Source organism: Podarcis filfolensis (assembly GCF_964270895.1).
Source record: "Podarcis filfolensis genome assembly, chromosome: 10".
NCBI classification, from domain to species: domain Eukaryota; kingdom Metazoa; phylum Chordata; class Lepidosauria; order Squamata; family Lacertidae; genus Podarcis; species Podarcis filfolensis.
In genome coordinates this window covers 43499469-43516815 of record NC_139612.1, presented here as the reverse complement: position 1 = coordinate 43516815, position 17347 = coordinate 43499469, and the positions used below count along the sequence as shown (strand labels likewise).

Here is a 17347-nt window from a genome sequence, read left to right as displayed (position 1 = left end):
CCTTGGCGAGATCCATAATTATTTCTGATTTTGAAAAAACACTGCATATTGTGGGGACCATTTGTGAATTCTGGATCTTTGCTTTACACTTGTGTGCATCCCTGAGAAGATGCTCCTGGAGAGTTAATGGAGTGCAAATTTGCTTTCACCTGCTGTTACGTCTCATATTGATTGTTACTGTTAGATCATAGACATCACTGAGAAAGGGCTGTAGCTCTGTAGGGGAAATACCATAGGTTTTGCATGCAGAAGATCCCAGGTTCAATCCTGGCATCTCCAGGTATTTATTTGCTTATAGGATTTCTTACCCACCCTTCATCGTAAGGTCCCAGTGTAAATTACAACAATATAAAAATACAGTACTGTACTAAAATCGGTTCGAAAGGTTAGCATCAGAAGAATATGGTGGGTAAAGGGATGCATCTTCAGTATACGATGAAAGCTACACAATGAAGGTGCCAGGTGTACCTCTTTGGGGAGGGGATTTGACAACCATGGGGCTGCCACAGAGAATATGCACTCGTGGGCTGCCATTCCCCAAACTTCTGGAGGCAGTGAAACAGCCAGGAAGTCCCCCTCTGCGGATCTTAACACCCAAAAGGCTCTGTATGGAACAATGCGTATGTTTTAACATTGCAAACGTCCATAATATTTTATTGTGTGATGTTATAAAAACAAATAAACAAGAGGCAGTCTTTCAGATATTTGGGGCATGAGTAATTTAGGGCTTTAAACACAAATGTGGGCACTTTGAATTGGGCACAGAAACAAAATGGCAACCTGCGCATCAGTTTAGAACAGGAGCTATGTGAGTTCTAAATGGAACCCCAGCCAGAAATCTGTATTTTGGACTAGTTGAAGATTCTAAGTCCTCTTCCTGGACAGCGTCCTGTAGAGCACATTGTGAAAGTTTCTGGAGCATTGTGACCACGTTGTGTCTGCTCAAAAAGGACTGTAAAGGGTGAAGCAGCTGAAGCTGGCAATGGACACTCCTAGCCACCAAGGCCCCCTGAACCTCCAGTAAGAATGCTGGATCCACAAGCAGCCCCAAAACTTTGGACTTGCTCCTTCCAGGGGACTGCAACCTTGGCCACAACTGGCCATCTGTACACCTTCCCAGACCTGAGAACACATAACAGATGTGTGATTGCTTTTTCCAAGTTTCTATAATACAGTCAGTCTATTTCCCAGTTGCATTTTATAGAGAGACAAGATTGTATTGTTGTTCTCTGAAGAAGTATAGTTGTCCACACAACTGTTTAAAAGCAGGACAGAGACAAGTGTATCTATCTTTATAGAGGATACCGTACATAGTAAAAGCAATAATAACTTCAGTAATTTCTACTCCCTAGCTTTTGGGTCATTGGCTAGTACTTTAAAAAGAAAGAAGCAAGGAGAGCTGAAATAGTATGATGATTTCAAGATTAACACATATTTCTGGTTCCAGACTTTCCAGGAAATACTCCATTCAGTGTAACTCTGCAACTGGAAGCATTGTTTGGCATCCGTCTATCTCAAAAGACAATGGAGATCGGTTCTGGAAGTGCTCCTGAATATGATTAGGGGGGACCGGTTGGTGGAAGGGATTCAGGTCGGAGCGAAACAATATAAACTTAAAGCTTTTGCAGATGACCTAGTTCTGACATTACAGGAGCCGGAGTCTAGTTTGAAAAGAGTACTACAACTGATTCAAAACTTTGGTCGAGTGGCAGGATTTAAGTTAAATAAGCAAAAAACTAAAGTTTTGGGGAAAAACGTGACAGATATTGAGTTGGAACAGCTTCAGAAAGAGACAGAACTAAATGTGGTTAAAAAAGTTAAATACCTAGGGGTAAACATAACAGCAAAAAATCTGAGTTTATTTAAAGATAATTATGAAAAATGTTGGTTAGAGATTAAGAGAGACTTGGATAGTTGGTCAAGACTAAAACTTTCTTTGTTAGGCCGAATAGCTGCCATCAAGATGAATGTATTGCCAAAAATGTTATTTTTGTTTCAGACACTGCAGATTGTAGACAAGACAGAGTGCTTCCGGAAGTGGCAGAAAGATATTTCTAAATTTGTCTGGCAGGGCAAAAAGCCCAGAATCAAATTTAAAATATTAACAGATGCGAAAGAAAGAGGGGGCTTTGCCCTGCCAGATTTAAAGTTGTATTATGAAGCTGCAGCTTTCTGCTGGTTAAAAGATTGGTTACTTCTTGAAGATACGGATGTCTTGGATTTGGAAGGTTTTAATAATGCGTTTGGATGGCATGCATATTTATGGTATGATAAAGCTAAGATAAATAAGGCCTTCAAGAACCATATTGTCAGAAAATCAGTTTTTAATGTCTGGACAAAATATAAAGACTTACTGGAGAATAAAACTCCGAGGTGGCTGTCACCCCTGGAGGCTAAGGCTCGGAAAAGAGCCAATATGGAGGCCAACTGGCCAAAATATTGGGAGATAATAGAAAAGGATGGTGACAACTGGAAATTGCAGAGTTTAGAAAAGATGAGAGACAAAGTGCGAGACTGGTTACACTATGCTCAGATTAAAGAAGTGTTTAAAAATGACAAAAAGCTAGGATTCCAAGTGGAAAAGTCAAAGTTAGAAACTGAACTGTTAGAACCTAAGACTAAGGTACTTTCAAGAATGTATAACTTGCTGCTGAAATGGAACACACATGACGAAATGGTAAAATCAACAATGATAAAATGGGCGCAGGATATTGGGTATAATATTATGTTTGAAGATTGGGAAAGGTTGTGGACCTCTGGGCTGAACTTCACTGCATGTAATGCGTTGAAGGAAAATGTGATGAAAATGATGTATAGATGGTACATGACCCCTGTTAAACTGGCTAAAATATACCATTCGTCTGATAGCAAATGTTGGAAATGTAAGGAAAATGAAGGAACATTTTTTCACCTCTGGTGGACCTGCCCTAGAGTGAAGGCCTTTTGGGAGAAGATATATAATGAATTAAAAAAGGTGTTTAAATACACCTTTACTAAGAAATCAGAGGCCTTTCTCCTGGGTATTGTCGGCCAGAGTGTGTTAAAAAAGGACAGAACATTCTTTTTGTACGCAACAACAGCAGCAAGAATATTAATTGCCAAGAATTGGAAAACTCAGGAGCTACCCACTGTGGAAGAATGGCAGATGCAACTGATGGACTATATGCAATTAGCCGAGATGACCGGCAGAATTCGAGACCAGGGAGAAGAAAGGATGGAAGAAGACTGGAGGAAATTTAAGATTTATTTACAAAAATATTGTAATTTGGCTGAGTGCTGAATTGGATGCCAGTGCAGACAATTGTCTACCATTAAATTAGATTTAAGGCTGAATTATATGTCAAACCAAATTAAGATTATTAATTAAGATGAGTTAAATGATAATTTGTTTGAAATTAATTTAATAATGATGTAAGTGTATGCGGGAGGTGTGGGGGAGTCCCATGTAACAATTGAGAGATGTTAAATGGACAATGATAAGTGGTGCTTATCTAATATATGCTTTATTTGAAAACTTCAATAAATATATTATAAAAAAAAAAAAAACAAAAGACAATGGAGAAGCATCAAACTTTATAAAAACCAAAAAAGGAAACAAAAAAGAAAAAGAAAAAAAGCCAAGGTTATCAACTTTTAAAAAATCATCAATCTCACAAGAATCACTTGATGTGATAAGATTTAAATGTTGCAATCCAAGCTTGAGCACTTCATAAAAAGGGTGTGGAATCTTTTTGCTCTAGCTATTGAAATTGGACTGTCTAGTCCCTATTGATCAGAGTAAAGTTGATGCCAGTTGCCTCTTTTAAGGGAATGCTTGTAATTATAAAGGGGCATTGCTTAGTTTATGTTATGTACTGAGTTGCTCCAAGTATATTTCAGTTTAGGACAGCCATTTAGAAAACAATAGACGTCTTCTGCTTCTACACTTCATGCTTCCATAAAGCACAATAGATGTCCCTCATTTCAGAAATTTATCAGCACTAAAGGGTTTCAAAATGGCATCCTCATTCCCAGGAGGGGGCTCATTGGTGGAGAGCTTGTTGTCCCTTCCAATTATCCCCACCCATGGCATTTCTGCTTGACCACTGGTGACTCTTCTGGCTTTGGTTTCAGCAACAGTCTACTTGGCCTTGCTTGGGGCCAAAACTTCTCAGCCTGTACTTTCTTTCTAACTACCTGCAGCCTTGAGCCACTCCCAGCTCCCTGCCCTTACTCCCTGCCCTGTTTGGACAGGCTCTCTGGGGGCTGGGTATGACCTTGGCACTATTTGACTCTGGCTATGATTCTCTATGGCATCAGAAGCTGAGATTTGACGGCCTCGCCTCTCTCCGGAGTCTCCCAGCTTACTGGCTGCATGTCAGGCTACAACGGAGACCCTGCAAAGACTCCCAGGAGCTTGCATGTATGAATCCCACAACTCCAAATGATCCATGAGTTTAGAAAGACAACCCAACATCTGACTGCAGACATAAAAATTGAATTGAGTACGACCAAGCAAGGCATTTGTTTCTAATCTTTGCTATATCTTGATATAAATTCATTTCCCCTGCTTTGTACACTTGCTGCCTACTGGTTGCTCCAGCAATATTTGTGAAGCACCATCTTCCCTTGTCCTTCATTCTTGAAGAAGAGACAGGAACATTGCTTGGGATACTGTATCCTTCAGATTTCTGTCAGGATTGAGGAATAAGCATACAACTTTGCCTCGTGTATGCATGTTAACAGTCAAAGACGGTTGGTTGATAGCACCGTGACTCCTGTCAGAAATGCCTATAGCTACAGTAGCTAGAAAATGTAGTTAAAGCTGCAGTGCTGGGGCATGAGAAAACATCTCCATAATTAAAAGTGTCCACATGCCACCTGTGATAAGAAGATAGCATCGTATATCCACCATCAATTACCACTGAATACCCCACCATTTTCATTGTTAGTCACCCATGAAATGGAGTTTTAGAAGACAGCTAATAAAGCCCAACTGGCTCCTTTATCCTAGAAAATGTATCTGGTGTCTCTAGTTCACATTTTACTATTGCGTGTTATTATAAAATTCTCCAGATTTGCTTGAAGCACGACATAAGAGCATGTATACATCATCAGAAAACCACCTCAAAGCAGTGAAACCAATAAGTTTATGTCATATCAGTTATGTAAACAATTATTGTGTGAATCAGTCTGTATTCACCGATTTGCCTCTATCACATAAGCCACGATCATGGCTTAGTATTCAGATATGGTGCAGAAATGTACGGTTTGTGCATTTGTGTGGCATACCACAGAATTCTGGTGAACATATAGGTAAAGCAGGAATATGCAAAATTTGACTGAAGAGAATCACATATACACATAGCACAGTATACCAAGAGTATGTTTCTCTTCCCTCTTCTCAAATTTTCATTCCTATTTCTCCTATGTTCCCCTTCCTTTATGCTCAGTTATTGAGATGATTTAGCACACATCCTTACAGTCAATCCAAACCGGCCCATCTTCCCAACTACTCTCTTTTTCCTGTATCGAAGGCCCAACTATCATTCTCTGGTTCCCATGGCAATGACAGGGACAACCAATCCCAGAGTTCATTGCTTCTGAAGCCAAGTGCTCATAGCGGATGTGGGGTTCCCCCCCCACTCAGTCCCCCCCCCAAATAGGTAATTTCTTCCCCAAACATTTTTTGGGCAAACTTCTGATGTTAGAGTTCCATATGAAGCCATCAATGAACTCTCTTCTGTCTTCTCCCGGAGAAAGTACTACCTCATCTGGTTATCATCATTACTGGCAGATTGAAAACACACACACACACACACACACACACACACACACACCACAACACACATAGAGCAATTCTGTAGAAAAGAAAAATACTTATTTTAAAAGTTTTGCGTGCAAGTCTATACAAATTTAAGGGCACCCCATATTTTTTCCAGATATTTTGCTTTTGAATGTTTGGTGTCATGAATGCTAGTAGCCACTAAGTGGAGCTGTTGGGCCACAGTTTCGACCGATCTTGAAAGAACATATTTTGAAATTGGAAAGCAGACCATATGCTTACTGGGGGTTGGGGTCGGAGTGGTTGATGGGCGCTCATAACGGTAGAAAAATGGTCTTCTTTGATACAGGGTGCACTGAAAAATAATCCATATGCATTTTTCATGCATGACAACTGTTCTTTCTTTGGTAGCTTTGGTAATTTAAGACTGGTTCAATGAGCGGAAGCTCTATTTTGGCTTTATTAGTTATCTGCTAAAACTCCATTTCACGGAAGAATAACAATGATAATGTTGGGCTTTAGTTCCAGGGCTTTAGAAAATTTCTCTCAAAAGATGTTAGAGAACCGAGTGGAGGATCTCTCAGGTGACTTGTTCTGTTCCAGGGAAAGTGACAACACAACTAAAATGATAATGATGTCTTATTAGTGCTTTGGAAGTTTCCACTTCCAACACAGAGCTCGCCCAAGACACACTGTTGCTGGAGGTGGCAGGAAAGCGAAATGGCTTCCCCCATGCCTGTGGTTAAAATCTGACAACTGTCCATTTGCTTCTTTCTGTTGCCTCAGGTGGTGGACTTTACCGCTTCTAATAGCAAGGGTGGTCCTGCTTCAAATTTGTTCATAAAGAAGATGCGAGAGAAAAGTGGACCACAAATTGCCACGACTCCTGTGAGTGAATCAATGTGGGCAAAGGTTAGCTAGCAATAAAGCTGCAGAAAATGCTATGCATTAGTTTAGGATATTTGGATTTCTAACCCATGCCATCAGGAGCACAGGGTGCCTACCTACGTATGACTACTGATAAAATCAAGGCGGACAATGATTGAAACCAGAACCAGCAACAAAAATCAGTAGAGCAAAGAGTGATATCAAACTTCCTGACAGCTATGTGCCAAAGGCATGAGGGAATTACCGGTAATATATTTTCAGCTGTCACCTAAAATATGGTAATGTGGGTGGCAGCCGAATCTCCACCACGTGGGAGTTCAAGAGGGTTGCTACCCCATCCAGTAAAGGTCACTTACCTAATTCTTGGACCTGGGAACTACTCTGCCAGAATGCCTCTGCCTCATCAGGATTCAACAGTTTATTGGCCCTCATCCAACCCATCACTGCCTCCAGACACCGGTCCAGCACTTGTATAGATTCTCCTGATTCAGATGGAATGGCAAATTAGAGCTGAGTGTTATCTACATACGGGTGACAATCATCACACACTAAATCTCTGGATGACACCTCCCAGTGGTTAAGTAGCATGGGAAATAGAAAAAAAAAATAAACTTAGCAAAATAAAATACCCAATAAAAGGGCAATATATAAAAGTGAAATAGCTCATACTCATTTAAATAGCACAAGGAGAACCTGACGAGAATGCACATCCGACTTCTGAAAGTCACCAGTTCTGATTTTTTTTTAATAAAGGAAATGTATTAGGAATAAGTGATGCAAATTAAATTAATATAATTCTTTTTGTTAAATAAAATTTTGATATTTTTGGGGGTGTGTGTGTGGGGAAATCCAAGCCCCAGACAGTAGGGATGGCAGCATAAGGTTTGTGAGATAATAATTACAGCCAAATTAACCAATTTTACATTGACAAGAGATAAAACACTGTATAGATTTTGGATGGAAATAATTCCCCCCCTTTATTAAGTATTGAATGAGTAAGCACAATTTACAAATCTAACCACAGTGTTGTTTATTCATGCTGTAATAATTATTTTCTATTTATAAGCTGTTTTAGTGTGTGTAGTGTTGCTTTTTTGGTCCCCCCCTCTTTTTTTCTGCTGTTAACTTTTTTTAAAAAAAGTTTTCATTTTTAAAAAGTTGATCTGTCATTCTTACTGTTGTGCAATAGAAAGAAGGGCAATAGATGTTAAAAACAGTATAGGATTCAAAGATTTAGATGCAGCAGCCAGAAATATTTTTACTATCGTAATCATGTCATTAAGGAGACAGCATTAATAGGTTTGGCAGTGTGTACTAAAAGCCCATGGCTAATCAACATTTCAGTAGCAACTTCAGGCATGGAAAACCTCTGGCTCACAGGCCAAATTAGGCCTAATGTGGTTGTAATTTGTCTTGCAAGCCACGCCCACCCAGTCCATGCTCTGACACTTGACATATGTGAGGTCGGTAAGGACATGGCTACAAAGGTGCAATGAGGAGTATAAAGGGAGCTCTCAATTGTTCCTTTATAAGTGGGGCTCACGGACAGGGCCAGTCACTGATCAGTGCTGACAGAGAGCTCCTCAGTTCAGCTGTGCCAGGGAGTCCCCTATCTGGGAAAATGCCCACTTGCAAGTGTGGTTTGAATTCAAACCATGCTTGCAATAGGACAAAGCAGGTGAGCCCCTTTGCAGTAAGGCCCTTTGAAGTTGCCATAATGATGTCAGGTGATTGATTGATGGGTGGCCCCGTCTTTCAGAATGGTCCATGGGGAAGCTGAGGATCCAGCCCACTGGCCAGAAAAGGTTTCCTACCCCTGTACCACTTCATACATTGTCCTAAGTGTGATCTTACCATGGGAAAAAATGTAGAGTAGGGAGATATGCAGTCAAATCCCAGCATAACTGTATACACAACCATTGCTGGAAACTTGGACAGAACACTGTTGCTTGTCCTCTTCTCTTCATCTAGATACCTGACAAAAGAGACAAGCTACTGCAAGATCTTTAGGGCAGGTCAGAGGCTCAAACCAGAGGCAGTCTGTAATATGAGGTGGCAGAGAAGTAGTCAAGCAAAAATAATGCAGAATAGCCTAGTAACTTCACTCACAGATGTTGCTTAGAGAGATATATCAAAATATGCTGTGTGAGAAATATAACAGGAAGTGGAGAATCAATGATTCCCCAAATCACCAAAGTCCCAGTTCATGAGGGTTCTGAGAGGCTCTCCTGCTAGGTGCCTGAAAGTACCAACAGAGCCCTTCTTTGACCATTTGTACAGGAGATTGAGACTTGTTCTCCAAACTGTTTTCCCATTGGAAGCACCTACTGGCTGATTTAGTAAGTTCTTCTTTGCTTTTCCTTAGACAACATCCATGGTGCCCTCTCTTGCTGACTGGGAAATAACTCCATAGCAAATGGTATCTGATAGATCACTCAGAAGACATTATTCCTTTAATAGGAAAATATCCACAACAGAGAGTCATTGCCTCTGCAATGTGAGGCACACTGCTGAAAATTTTAAACCAAGTTGGCAACCAAACTAGAAGACTAGGGAATTCCTGTCTCTATTTATGCAAAGGGCCTTGACCATTACTTAGATAGCAATTAACATGGAGAGCATTGGGTGTGTCAGAGATATCAATTTGCTTATGTTTGAACGGATGCTAGCATGTTCAAACCAGCAAAAAACTGGTAGCAGTAGAAATAATCACATTGCATTTAGGCAGAACACCATGGAGACTTTAAAAATACCGTGTGCATGATAGCTTCTCTAGAAAAGTACAGTGAGTCATTTCCAACTGCATAAGAAAAAATACCAAATGAAACAGTTGTATGTTTGCATGATGGAAGATGCAACCAAGACAAAACCCAAGAGGTGCTTTTCTTTATGTGTTATGTGTTACTTTTTGTGGCTGATGAAGTGAACTCTAGTCCGTGAAAGTTAATGCCATAATACAATTTGTTTGATTAGAACTTGGCAAGGCAGAGAATTAAACATGTGAAAGTATCATTTCAGGCCATCCCAATCCCTTCCAAGGATTTCAGAGTATTGGCCCCCAACCAGGGTCTCTGCTCCTTTGGAGAATTGAAAATGCGGCGGAGGCTGTTGTAGCTTTAAGAAATATGGTTTATTCACATATTTACACCTGAGTTTGGATGGAGGGCATTTGGTCTTACAGCATGGTCATCTCAAGAGGGGCTTGTTCCCCACAGCAGTGTAGTACTAGAGTTGAAGGCACCTCTTCCAGCCTGCCTTCAGCCAGCTTGCCCAAGATGGATCTCTCTCCTTTCCTGTTCCCAGCACGTCTTGCTAAAGACACTCCTTTCCTTTCCCCCCTCTTTCACACCCCATCACCCTGGCAACCTCTGTCTGTCCAGGCCCAAGGATTCCTCTTAGATGGGTCATCAACACCTTTTGTCATGTTAATGAATTTGCTCTTCATCAGCCCAGCCAAGCTGGTTTGCAAAAGCCAGCACAGAGATTGCTTGTCTGGCACAGTTCTGCAGCTTGTATTTCTCCCTTCCTATCCCAAAGAATCAAAATACTACCATTTATTAATTTCTATGGTTTGAGGAGGTGTCCCCCTGAAATATACTCAGAGTCGAGATTGGATTTCATGCTCTTTATTCAGCTCACAGTGGTGAGGAGGAATGGAAGTCCCCTCAAAGTATCTGCTTTATATACATTATTTACACAATGGGCTGCACGTGATTGGCTTATTCCGGAATTCTCCTGTAGGCCAATCAGGTTGTGGATTCACTTCCATCTGGAGCCAGATTGGGTGACTCCTGCAGACCAATCATACTGCTGCATTGTTCTAGGACCAATCAAACTGCTGCATTCTGAATCCTATTGTTCTAGGACCAATCAGACTGCTGCATTTTGGATCCTATTCAACTCAGTACATAACATCCCCAAACCTATAAGAATGTACTGGTGGAAATAAAAGACCTTAAAGTCCTTAATATTGAGCTGGCTTGCCTTTAATGTTAAGCCAGAGGTGGGGAATCTCAGGCCTCGGGTCAAATGAGGCACTCCATGCTTCTTTTTCTAGTTGCCACCAGAGCTAGAAGTCAGGTGAGATGGAACAGAAGAGGGTGCTTGGAGGGCTGTGGGTGAGATAGAGGTGGGACAAAGGCTTGTGGTGGTTGGGACGAGGAGGGGCTCAGAGGCTCACCAATGTTACTAGGAGAGGGGTTGGCCTTGTCATACTTCAGATGACATCACTGGGTGCATGATGGAGTCCAATGTGGGTTATAACAAGGTTTGGAATAAAATGAACCATTTCCATAATTTGGAGTGGGGGGTAAGTTCAATTTTTGAAACCTAATCCTGAGCCAATATCTCTCCTAGAAACTCAGGTACCAACTTAGTTCATTCCAAGCCAAGTTGTGAGTCTAACCAGGAGGATGGAAGGGAAATGCAGTATTTGGTCTGTCGCTAATTCCTGCGCTTGTTGCCGTCATCTGTAGAATATCTAATCTGTTCAATCGGAATTAATGGCAGAACATGGTTGGGGCATTCTATGAACCCCGCCAGAAAAGGAAGTACAGTGGTACCTCGGGTTAAGTACTTAATTCGTTCTGGAGGTCCGTTCTTAACCTGAAACTGTTCTTAACCTGAAGCACTACTTTAGCTAATGGGGCCTTCTGCTGCCGCTGCGCCGCCAGAGCCCGATTTCTGTTCTTATCCTGAAGCAAAGTTCTTAACCTGAAGCACTATTTCTGGGTTAGCGGAGTGTGTATCCTGAAGCGTATGTAACTTGAAGCGTATGTAACCCGAGGTACCACTGTAGTCACTTGTCTGCTGAGAGTAGGGGACTTCCCTTATGAAACACAAACAGAATATACATAAGAAAGGCCAGCACCAGAACTTGGGGAGTACAAACTAGGATCCTTCAGGTACATTGAAATGCCTTCCGACATTATACAAATGCATGCAAACATGCAAGACTAAAGTGCTAGAGTAAAGACTGGTGTGTATAGCAGATACTCTTATGCTGACAACTGTTTAAGTGTGTCTTATATGAAACATTACTGGCTCTATAAATGTATTGCCTATCTTCACCAATAGTAAGAATATCTTTGTGCCAGACCTGAAGAACTTACTTTGTTTCATGTTGTTTTCAGTTGTTGGCATGAAAAAGGTTATTGATCTGTGTAACTGTTTAATAATTCAGGCTTTCCATTCTTGAACTGTGAGCTTCTTTGGTTAAGAGTAAAAGAAACAGGTGAATGAAAACTATTCATAATTGGTCATGAGAGAGACAACGCTACTCCTATCACAAAAATTCAAATTTGAAATATTATATTTGCATTTTTTGGAACTATAGGTACAGATTCCTCATGAGGCTGACTATATCAGCTCTGGACAAAGACTGAACTCAATGATTTTAAATGGTGGTATCAGAGTTAAAAATGTCATTTAAAGGTGTTAAGACTGACCAATATATTTTTCTGAAGCAAAAGAAAAGACCACTAAACTACAGAGAGGCATTCAGCAATGAATTTCCACGCCTAAGAAAAGGAAGGACAGATTCTGGAGGATACCATAGCTTTCACAGGTGATGATTAATTATTTTAAATAGACTAACAGCACAATCCTACTAAAAGTAAGGTTTACTACAGGCATGGCCAAACTTGCCCCTCCAGATGTTTTGGGACTACAACTCCCATCATTCCTAGCTAACAGGACCAGTGGTCAGGGATGATGGGAATTGTAGTCCCAAAAACAGGTAGAGGGCCAAGTTTGGCCATGCCTGGTTTACTATATTCAGTGGGGCTTACTCTCAGGACAGGATTGGGCCTTATATTGCCTTAGGACAATATAAAATTGTCCTTAAAAAAAAAAGTATGATGACTCAGCTATATGTTGCATGTGAAAATATCCATGAAGACCCAACGATCTGCTTCATTCTTGTCAAGTAACTTTGTAAGAAATCATTTTGAGGGAGAATTCAGCAGGAGAGGGGTTGCTCAACCCTTTCCCAACACACCACAGAATTGATATAATTAGCAAATAATATGTGCAATATGCAAATTAAGCCACTTAGATTTGGGAAACTGGAATCTGGCATCCCCAAGGGCAGTGAAATGAGTACCATGAAACAATAAAGTGACAGTTCACCATTACAGTCATACCTTGGTTTTTCGAACAGCTTAGTTTTTGAACGTTTTGGCTCCTGAATGCTGTAAACCCAGAAGTTACTGTTCTGGTTTGCGAACTATTTTTGGAAGCCAAACATCCGACGGGGCTTCTGTGGCTTCCGATTGGCTACAGGAGCTTCCTGCAGCCAATCAGAAGCCCTGCTTTGGTTTCCGAATGTTTTGGAATTTGAATAGACTTCCGCAACGGATTCCATTCGACTTCCAAGGTACAACTGTGTTCAATATCTCTATTTGATGAAGAAAAAATTAAAAGTTTAACACATAAAAAGCATAAATTATATTAAACAAATATCCTGAATCAATTTGGCCCATATGCTCACCATGCCACATTGGTTGTGTGAATTGGCCCTTAATTACACTACTATAATCCCCACCACTGACATAAAAATTAAGGCTCAAACCAAAGCAGAATTACCAAGTTGAATCAGGGCCTTGTATCCACTCTGCAGCTTGTCAACTACCTGTGAAAAAAGGTCATGCTAATCATAGAGCATTTTCATATGCAAGGCTGAATCAGTCTGTAACACAAATGTAAAACACATCTTGGCTGCAAATGAAAATTTTTTTTCCAGAGGGTTAGTAGTTGTGTTAATCTCTTGCAACAAAAAGAACCAAGAGTCTTTTGATACCTTAGTTTAAAACTTTCCTGTAGCCAACATAGTCTTTGAAAACTTATGCCATAATGAGTTAGTTTTTAAGGTGTCGCAAGACTTTGTGGTTTTTATATAGATTCAGTTTTTCTTTTTTCCTATATTAACATCAACATGACACAAATAGTGAAAAAGAAGTCCAAAAGTTCATCTAAGCCTTACGTATGAACATCTCTTGCTGTGATAAATTTATCACCTGCGCTTCACCAGCAGGTCCCAGGTTGAGTTATAACCATCTAAAATTCAGAATTAAAAACAGTTAAAGCAGATTGCAGTCAAAGGAACAGGGTGGGTCCTGAAAAGGCCAGCAGTGAGCAAGCACAAGATTCCCAAGGGAAAACCACACATTCCACATGACCTCCACCCCCAAACCAAGACCGCACAACTCTGAGAAAACCTACAAGAAGAAATAGATTGTTTGTGTGGAATCAGTTCCAGCTGATATTAAGATGGAACCTGAAGAGCATGACTGTATTTTTGAGAGGGACATCCAAAGGAGAAGTTTGCCATGTGTCATTTCTATCAGTGAAGCAGTAGGATGGAGCAAAACTGCACACGCGGAACATCTTGCCATGTAGTCATTAAAGACACATGTTCCTTAATTTGTTCAGAAGTTAGTAATCCTGGCAGTGATCTGCAAATTCATTTTTAGAGTACTGTTATCATTTGGATCCAAGAGAATAAAAGACATTAATGATCAGAAATCTGATCAGGAGATTAATAAAATTGGCAGAACTTGGCAGGATTGTACAGACGACTGGTGCGCCAAATAGGAACTAATTTATCACTTAGTAAGCTGTTGTCTCCATTCACTGAATCGTGTACAACAGCCCTCTTAGGACTGTACCACTTTAGAAAGTAAGTGTGAGACCCATGGTGGAAAACTCCCTGCTACTGAAAAGTTAGCTAGTCAGGGAGAAGGCTATAGCTTAGCTTCCTCCCTAGTGAGTTAGCTTTCTGCAAGCAAAGAGTTTTATTCCCGTGCTAGATCATTCAGTCATGTGTTTCCCTACCTGCATTCTGAAGTGGGAAGTTTCTGAAGTGATCAGGCGGACTGCATTGTGTCCTTTTTCTGAAGGCAGAGATAACTTTTATTGGGTTCTGATGCTTTAAGTGTGAAAGCATCAGCTTAGACAGCTGAAAAACAGAAACGACAACGGCCACCAAGTTTTCTCAATTCTACCTTTCATAGATCTCCGAGAAACTGTTTCTTTTAATGGCCAGAAAGCACAACTCAAACTCTCCACTCTCACCACTTGGAGGACTAGCGGCTCGCTTGTTCCAACTGAGGCATCACGAGGCAAAGCCAAAATACGTGCTTTGTTCTGGATCTCAAGCATCCCAGCAATGGCCTTACCAATGAGCCTTAATTTGTCTGTTAAAAAGTAAGATTGCGTGCATCTTTTTAAAAAGTCCAATTCTTTCGTTTCAAGCTAAAAATAGGGTGACAGAGGGACCGTGGGATAAGCAGCTGGAGCGGAGCGAGTCGGTTGCCATAGTAACCAATGAGCCATTTAGCAGTACTTGCCTTGGTTGTATAGTTGCTAGGGTTATTTTCTTCTCTTCAGCTATGTGGGGAGAGGGGGGGGGGAGAGGGGCCTTGCAAAGCACCATAAATGTCCAGTTTCCTCTTCTGCACCTCCATAACCAATAATGTCATCACCCCCCCACCCCCATGCAATGATGTTCTTCATTCCCGGCTGTGTCAAAGGTTCCATGCAAGACTGGGATTCAAGAGATGCATTTATGTGAGGGGGTGTATGTGTGTGTGCATACAGCGTGTCCCTAACCTCCCTTTCACATTTCTTTTATGAAAACTTTGCTGTTCAATCAGAGGAGGAGGACTTAGGGTGTACTTTTATGTATCAATGTAACTGCAGTTTCTGAATTAGAAATGTCTTGTGCAGCTTTCTTGTTAGGCTTATTCATTCCTCGTTGTTCCCCTCCTTCACTATGTTCTCTCATTGCATCATAAAGGGTAGGCATCAAAGGTTGGCATCATCAGGCAGCTGCCAAGGCCACGATCCTGGCAGGGCCCCCACTGTTGACCTCTCGGACCCCATGGCCTGGCTGCTCTTCCTTCTTGCAGTTTGTTGTCGCCTCTTCCTCTGGCCTCTCCGAATTAGTGAGCAGTGAGAGGAATGAAAAGGAGAAGGAGCAGTCTGTGTCTATACAGACTGGGCCAAGAGGAAGAGGTCGAGCGAAGAGGCAATGGGGAGATGCGGTTTTAGTGTAGCGTGACTGGTTTGGCCACACCGGGTGCTGGCACCACAGGGGGTGCCACAACAATAATGTAGAATGGAGTGTGGGAGGCGGGGAGGCAGCACCAAATCTTAGCATAACACAAGGTGCCAGTGAAATTTGAGAGGCTGAAGTTCGCCACTGCAGTGGGAACAGTAGTGAGAAGGCGCTGAACCCCTCAGGGATGGGGCCTCCTAAGAGAATCTTGGCCACGTGATGTCCATTGTCCACTGATGTCATGGCAGCCCCTCAAGTATCACCTGCATGTACTACAACATCGTCATCATACTGTATTTTGTGCAGTGCTTCATCTATGCATCCCTTTTCAAGCTTGCGCGCACAAGAAACAACAACGTTCACATGAAGGCGGGTGTTTCGCCACGCAAATGAACATTTATTCCTTTGTCTCAGAATAAACTGAGGCTCAATTGAAGCTCAAGTAGGATCGTTTTATTGTAGGTCCTTTTAAGTAGGAGGCAGTTGCTTCACTGAGACTCTAAAATGCCCCACTACCACTCACGCTTGCCATTACATAGAGAAAATATTGTTTCCATCATCAGTCCATGGATGCCTTCAACAAGTCATTTTTTGGATCACAGCAGGTCCAAAAATTGCTGACTGTGTTGTGATAAATCACAGCTAAGTTAATCTCTGTGGTCCTCTGGGGCACACTGTATTTTTGTATCTGTGTGGCAGTCTACCCAATAATGGTCAAAAGTAACTACATGAAGAAAATGCCTCTGTGAACTGGGCCCCAGTCTCTGTGACCCTTTCAGTTCAAAGTTGCCTGGGTAGTTTGGGTTGTGTGGATAAATGGGACTGATGCAGTCCTCAGCCCCCTTTTCTACAGCAGTCCCACTGAAATTGGTGACAATACTGCAGGTCAAGATGGAGAAGAAGCAAGGAACCTGGCTGTCCCAATGTTGTTGGCCCCCAACTCCCATAAACCCCAGACCAGAGGGCCAAAGATTCCCCACCCCTGTCTTATGCATGCATTTACAGTTTGCTGATTTTATGCTAAATTGGAAACACAGGAAATCAGTGAAATGAGTGCCTGCACAAATGCAGGTACAATCATTACTTTGGGTTTTTTTGTGTGTGTGCGTGACTGATGGCTATAAATGCGCAAGTGCCCTCCCTCTAAAGTTGCCATTGGGACATATATTTAGACATTTTGTCCTGTAAGAAATGCAGTGTCCTGCCTGCTCATTTAATAATGCAGGCTGACAGCTGGACCTTGGCATCAATCAGGAACAATCTTCAGTTGCTAACAACCTGAGCAAGACTGCATTGAGTAACCTTGAGGTGCAAAGGCTTTGTGTCCCATCTCTAGCGGCCCTGATTGATTCCACTAGGCTACAAGTTCTTCATGAGCCTTATTAACACCAACTGCTTAAATGAGATGAATAATTATGAAGCAAACGAAATACACTCCTTGGCAATACTTTGTGACCTCAATTTTGTCAGGTAATTGAATGGTATGCAGGCAGACCAGATGGGATAAAGCAAGAATCAAGCAAACACTGTCTTAAGATACAAATAGCTTTCAGGGCCATTCCTACTATATTAGACAACATGAGGCAACTGCCTCAGGTGGCAGATGCTGAGCAGGACTAGCTGTGGCTACTACCTGC

General features: G+C 41.5%; 1 protein-coding gene across 1 annotated transcript; it reads right to left on the bottom strand.

Annotated features, from left to right (window-relative positions):
- Window positions 1-579: 579 nt before the first annotated feature.
- Window positions 580-14525, bottom strand: LOC310743517 (uncharacterized protein). Its single transcript, XM_083573870.1, has 4 exons — window positions 14486-14525; window positions 13238-13283; window positions 7009-7134; window positions 580-1122 (listed from the first exon to the last, which is right to left on the bottom strand). Exons 1-4 carry the CDS (start codon window positions 14489-14491, stop codon window positions 788-790), a joined length of 513 nt encoding a protein of 170 aa, XP_083429996.1. The 5' UTR covers window positions 14492-14525; the 3' UTR covers window positions 580-787.
- Window positions 14526-17347: the final 2822 nt, after the last annotated feature.

Bases quoted from the DNA above. Each gene is read 5' to 3' on its own strand.
- LOC310743517 (XM_083573870.1), bottom strand. The intron at 7,135-13,237 runs GTAATTCTGCTT...CATCTGAATCAG, and splicing joins CAAGGCCCTGATTCAACTTG to GAGAATCTATACAAGTGCTG. The intron at 1,123-7,008 runs GTAAGTGACCTT...ATGTGTTCTCAG, and splicing joins TTCCCAGGTCCAAGAATTAG to GTCTGGGAAGGTGTACAGAT.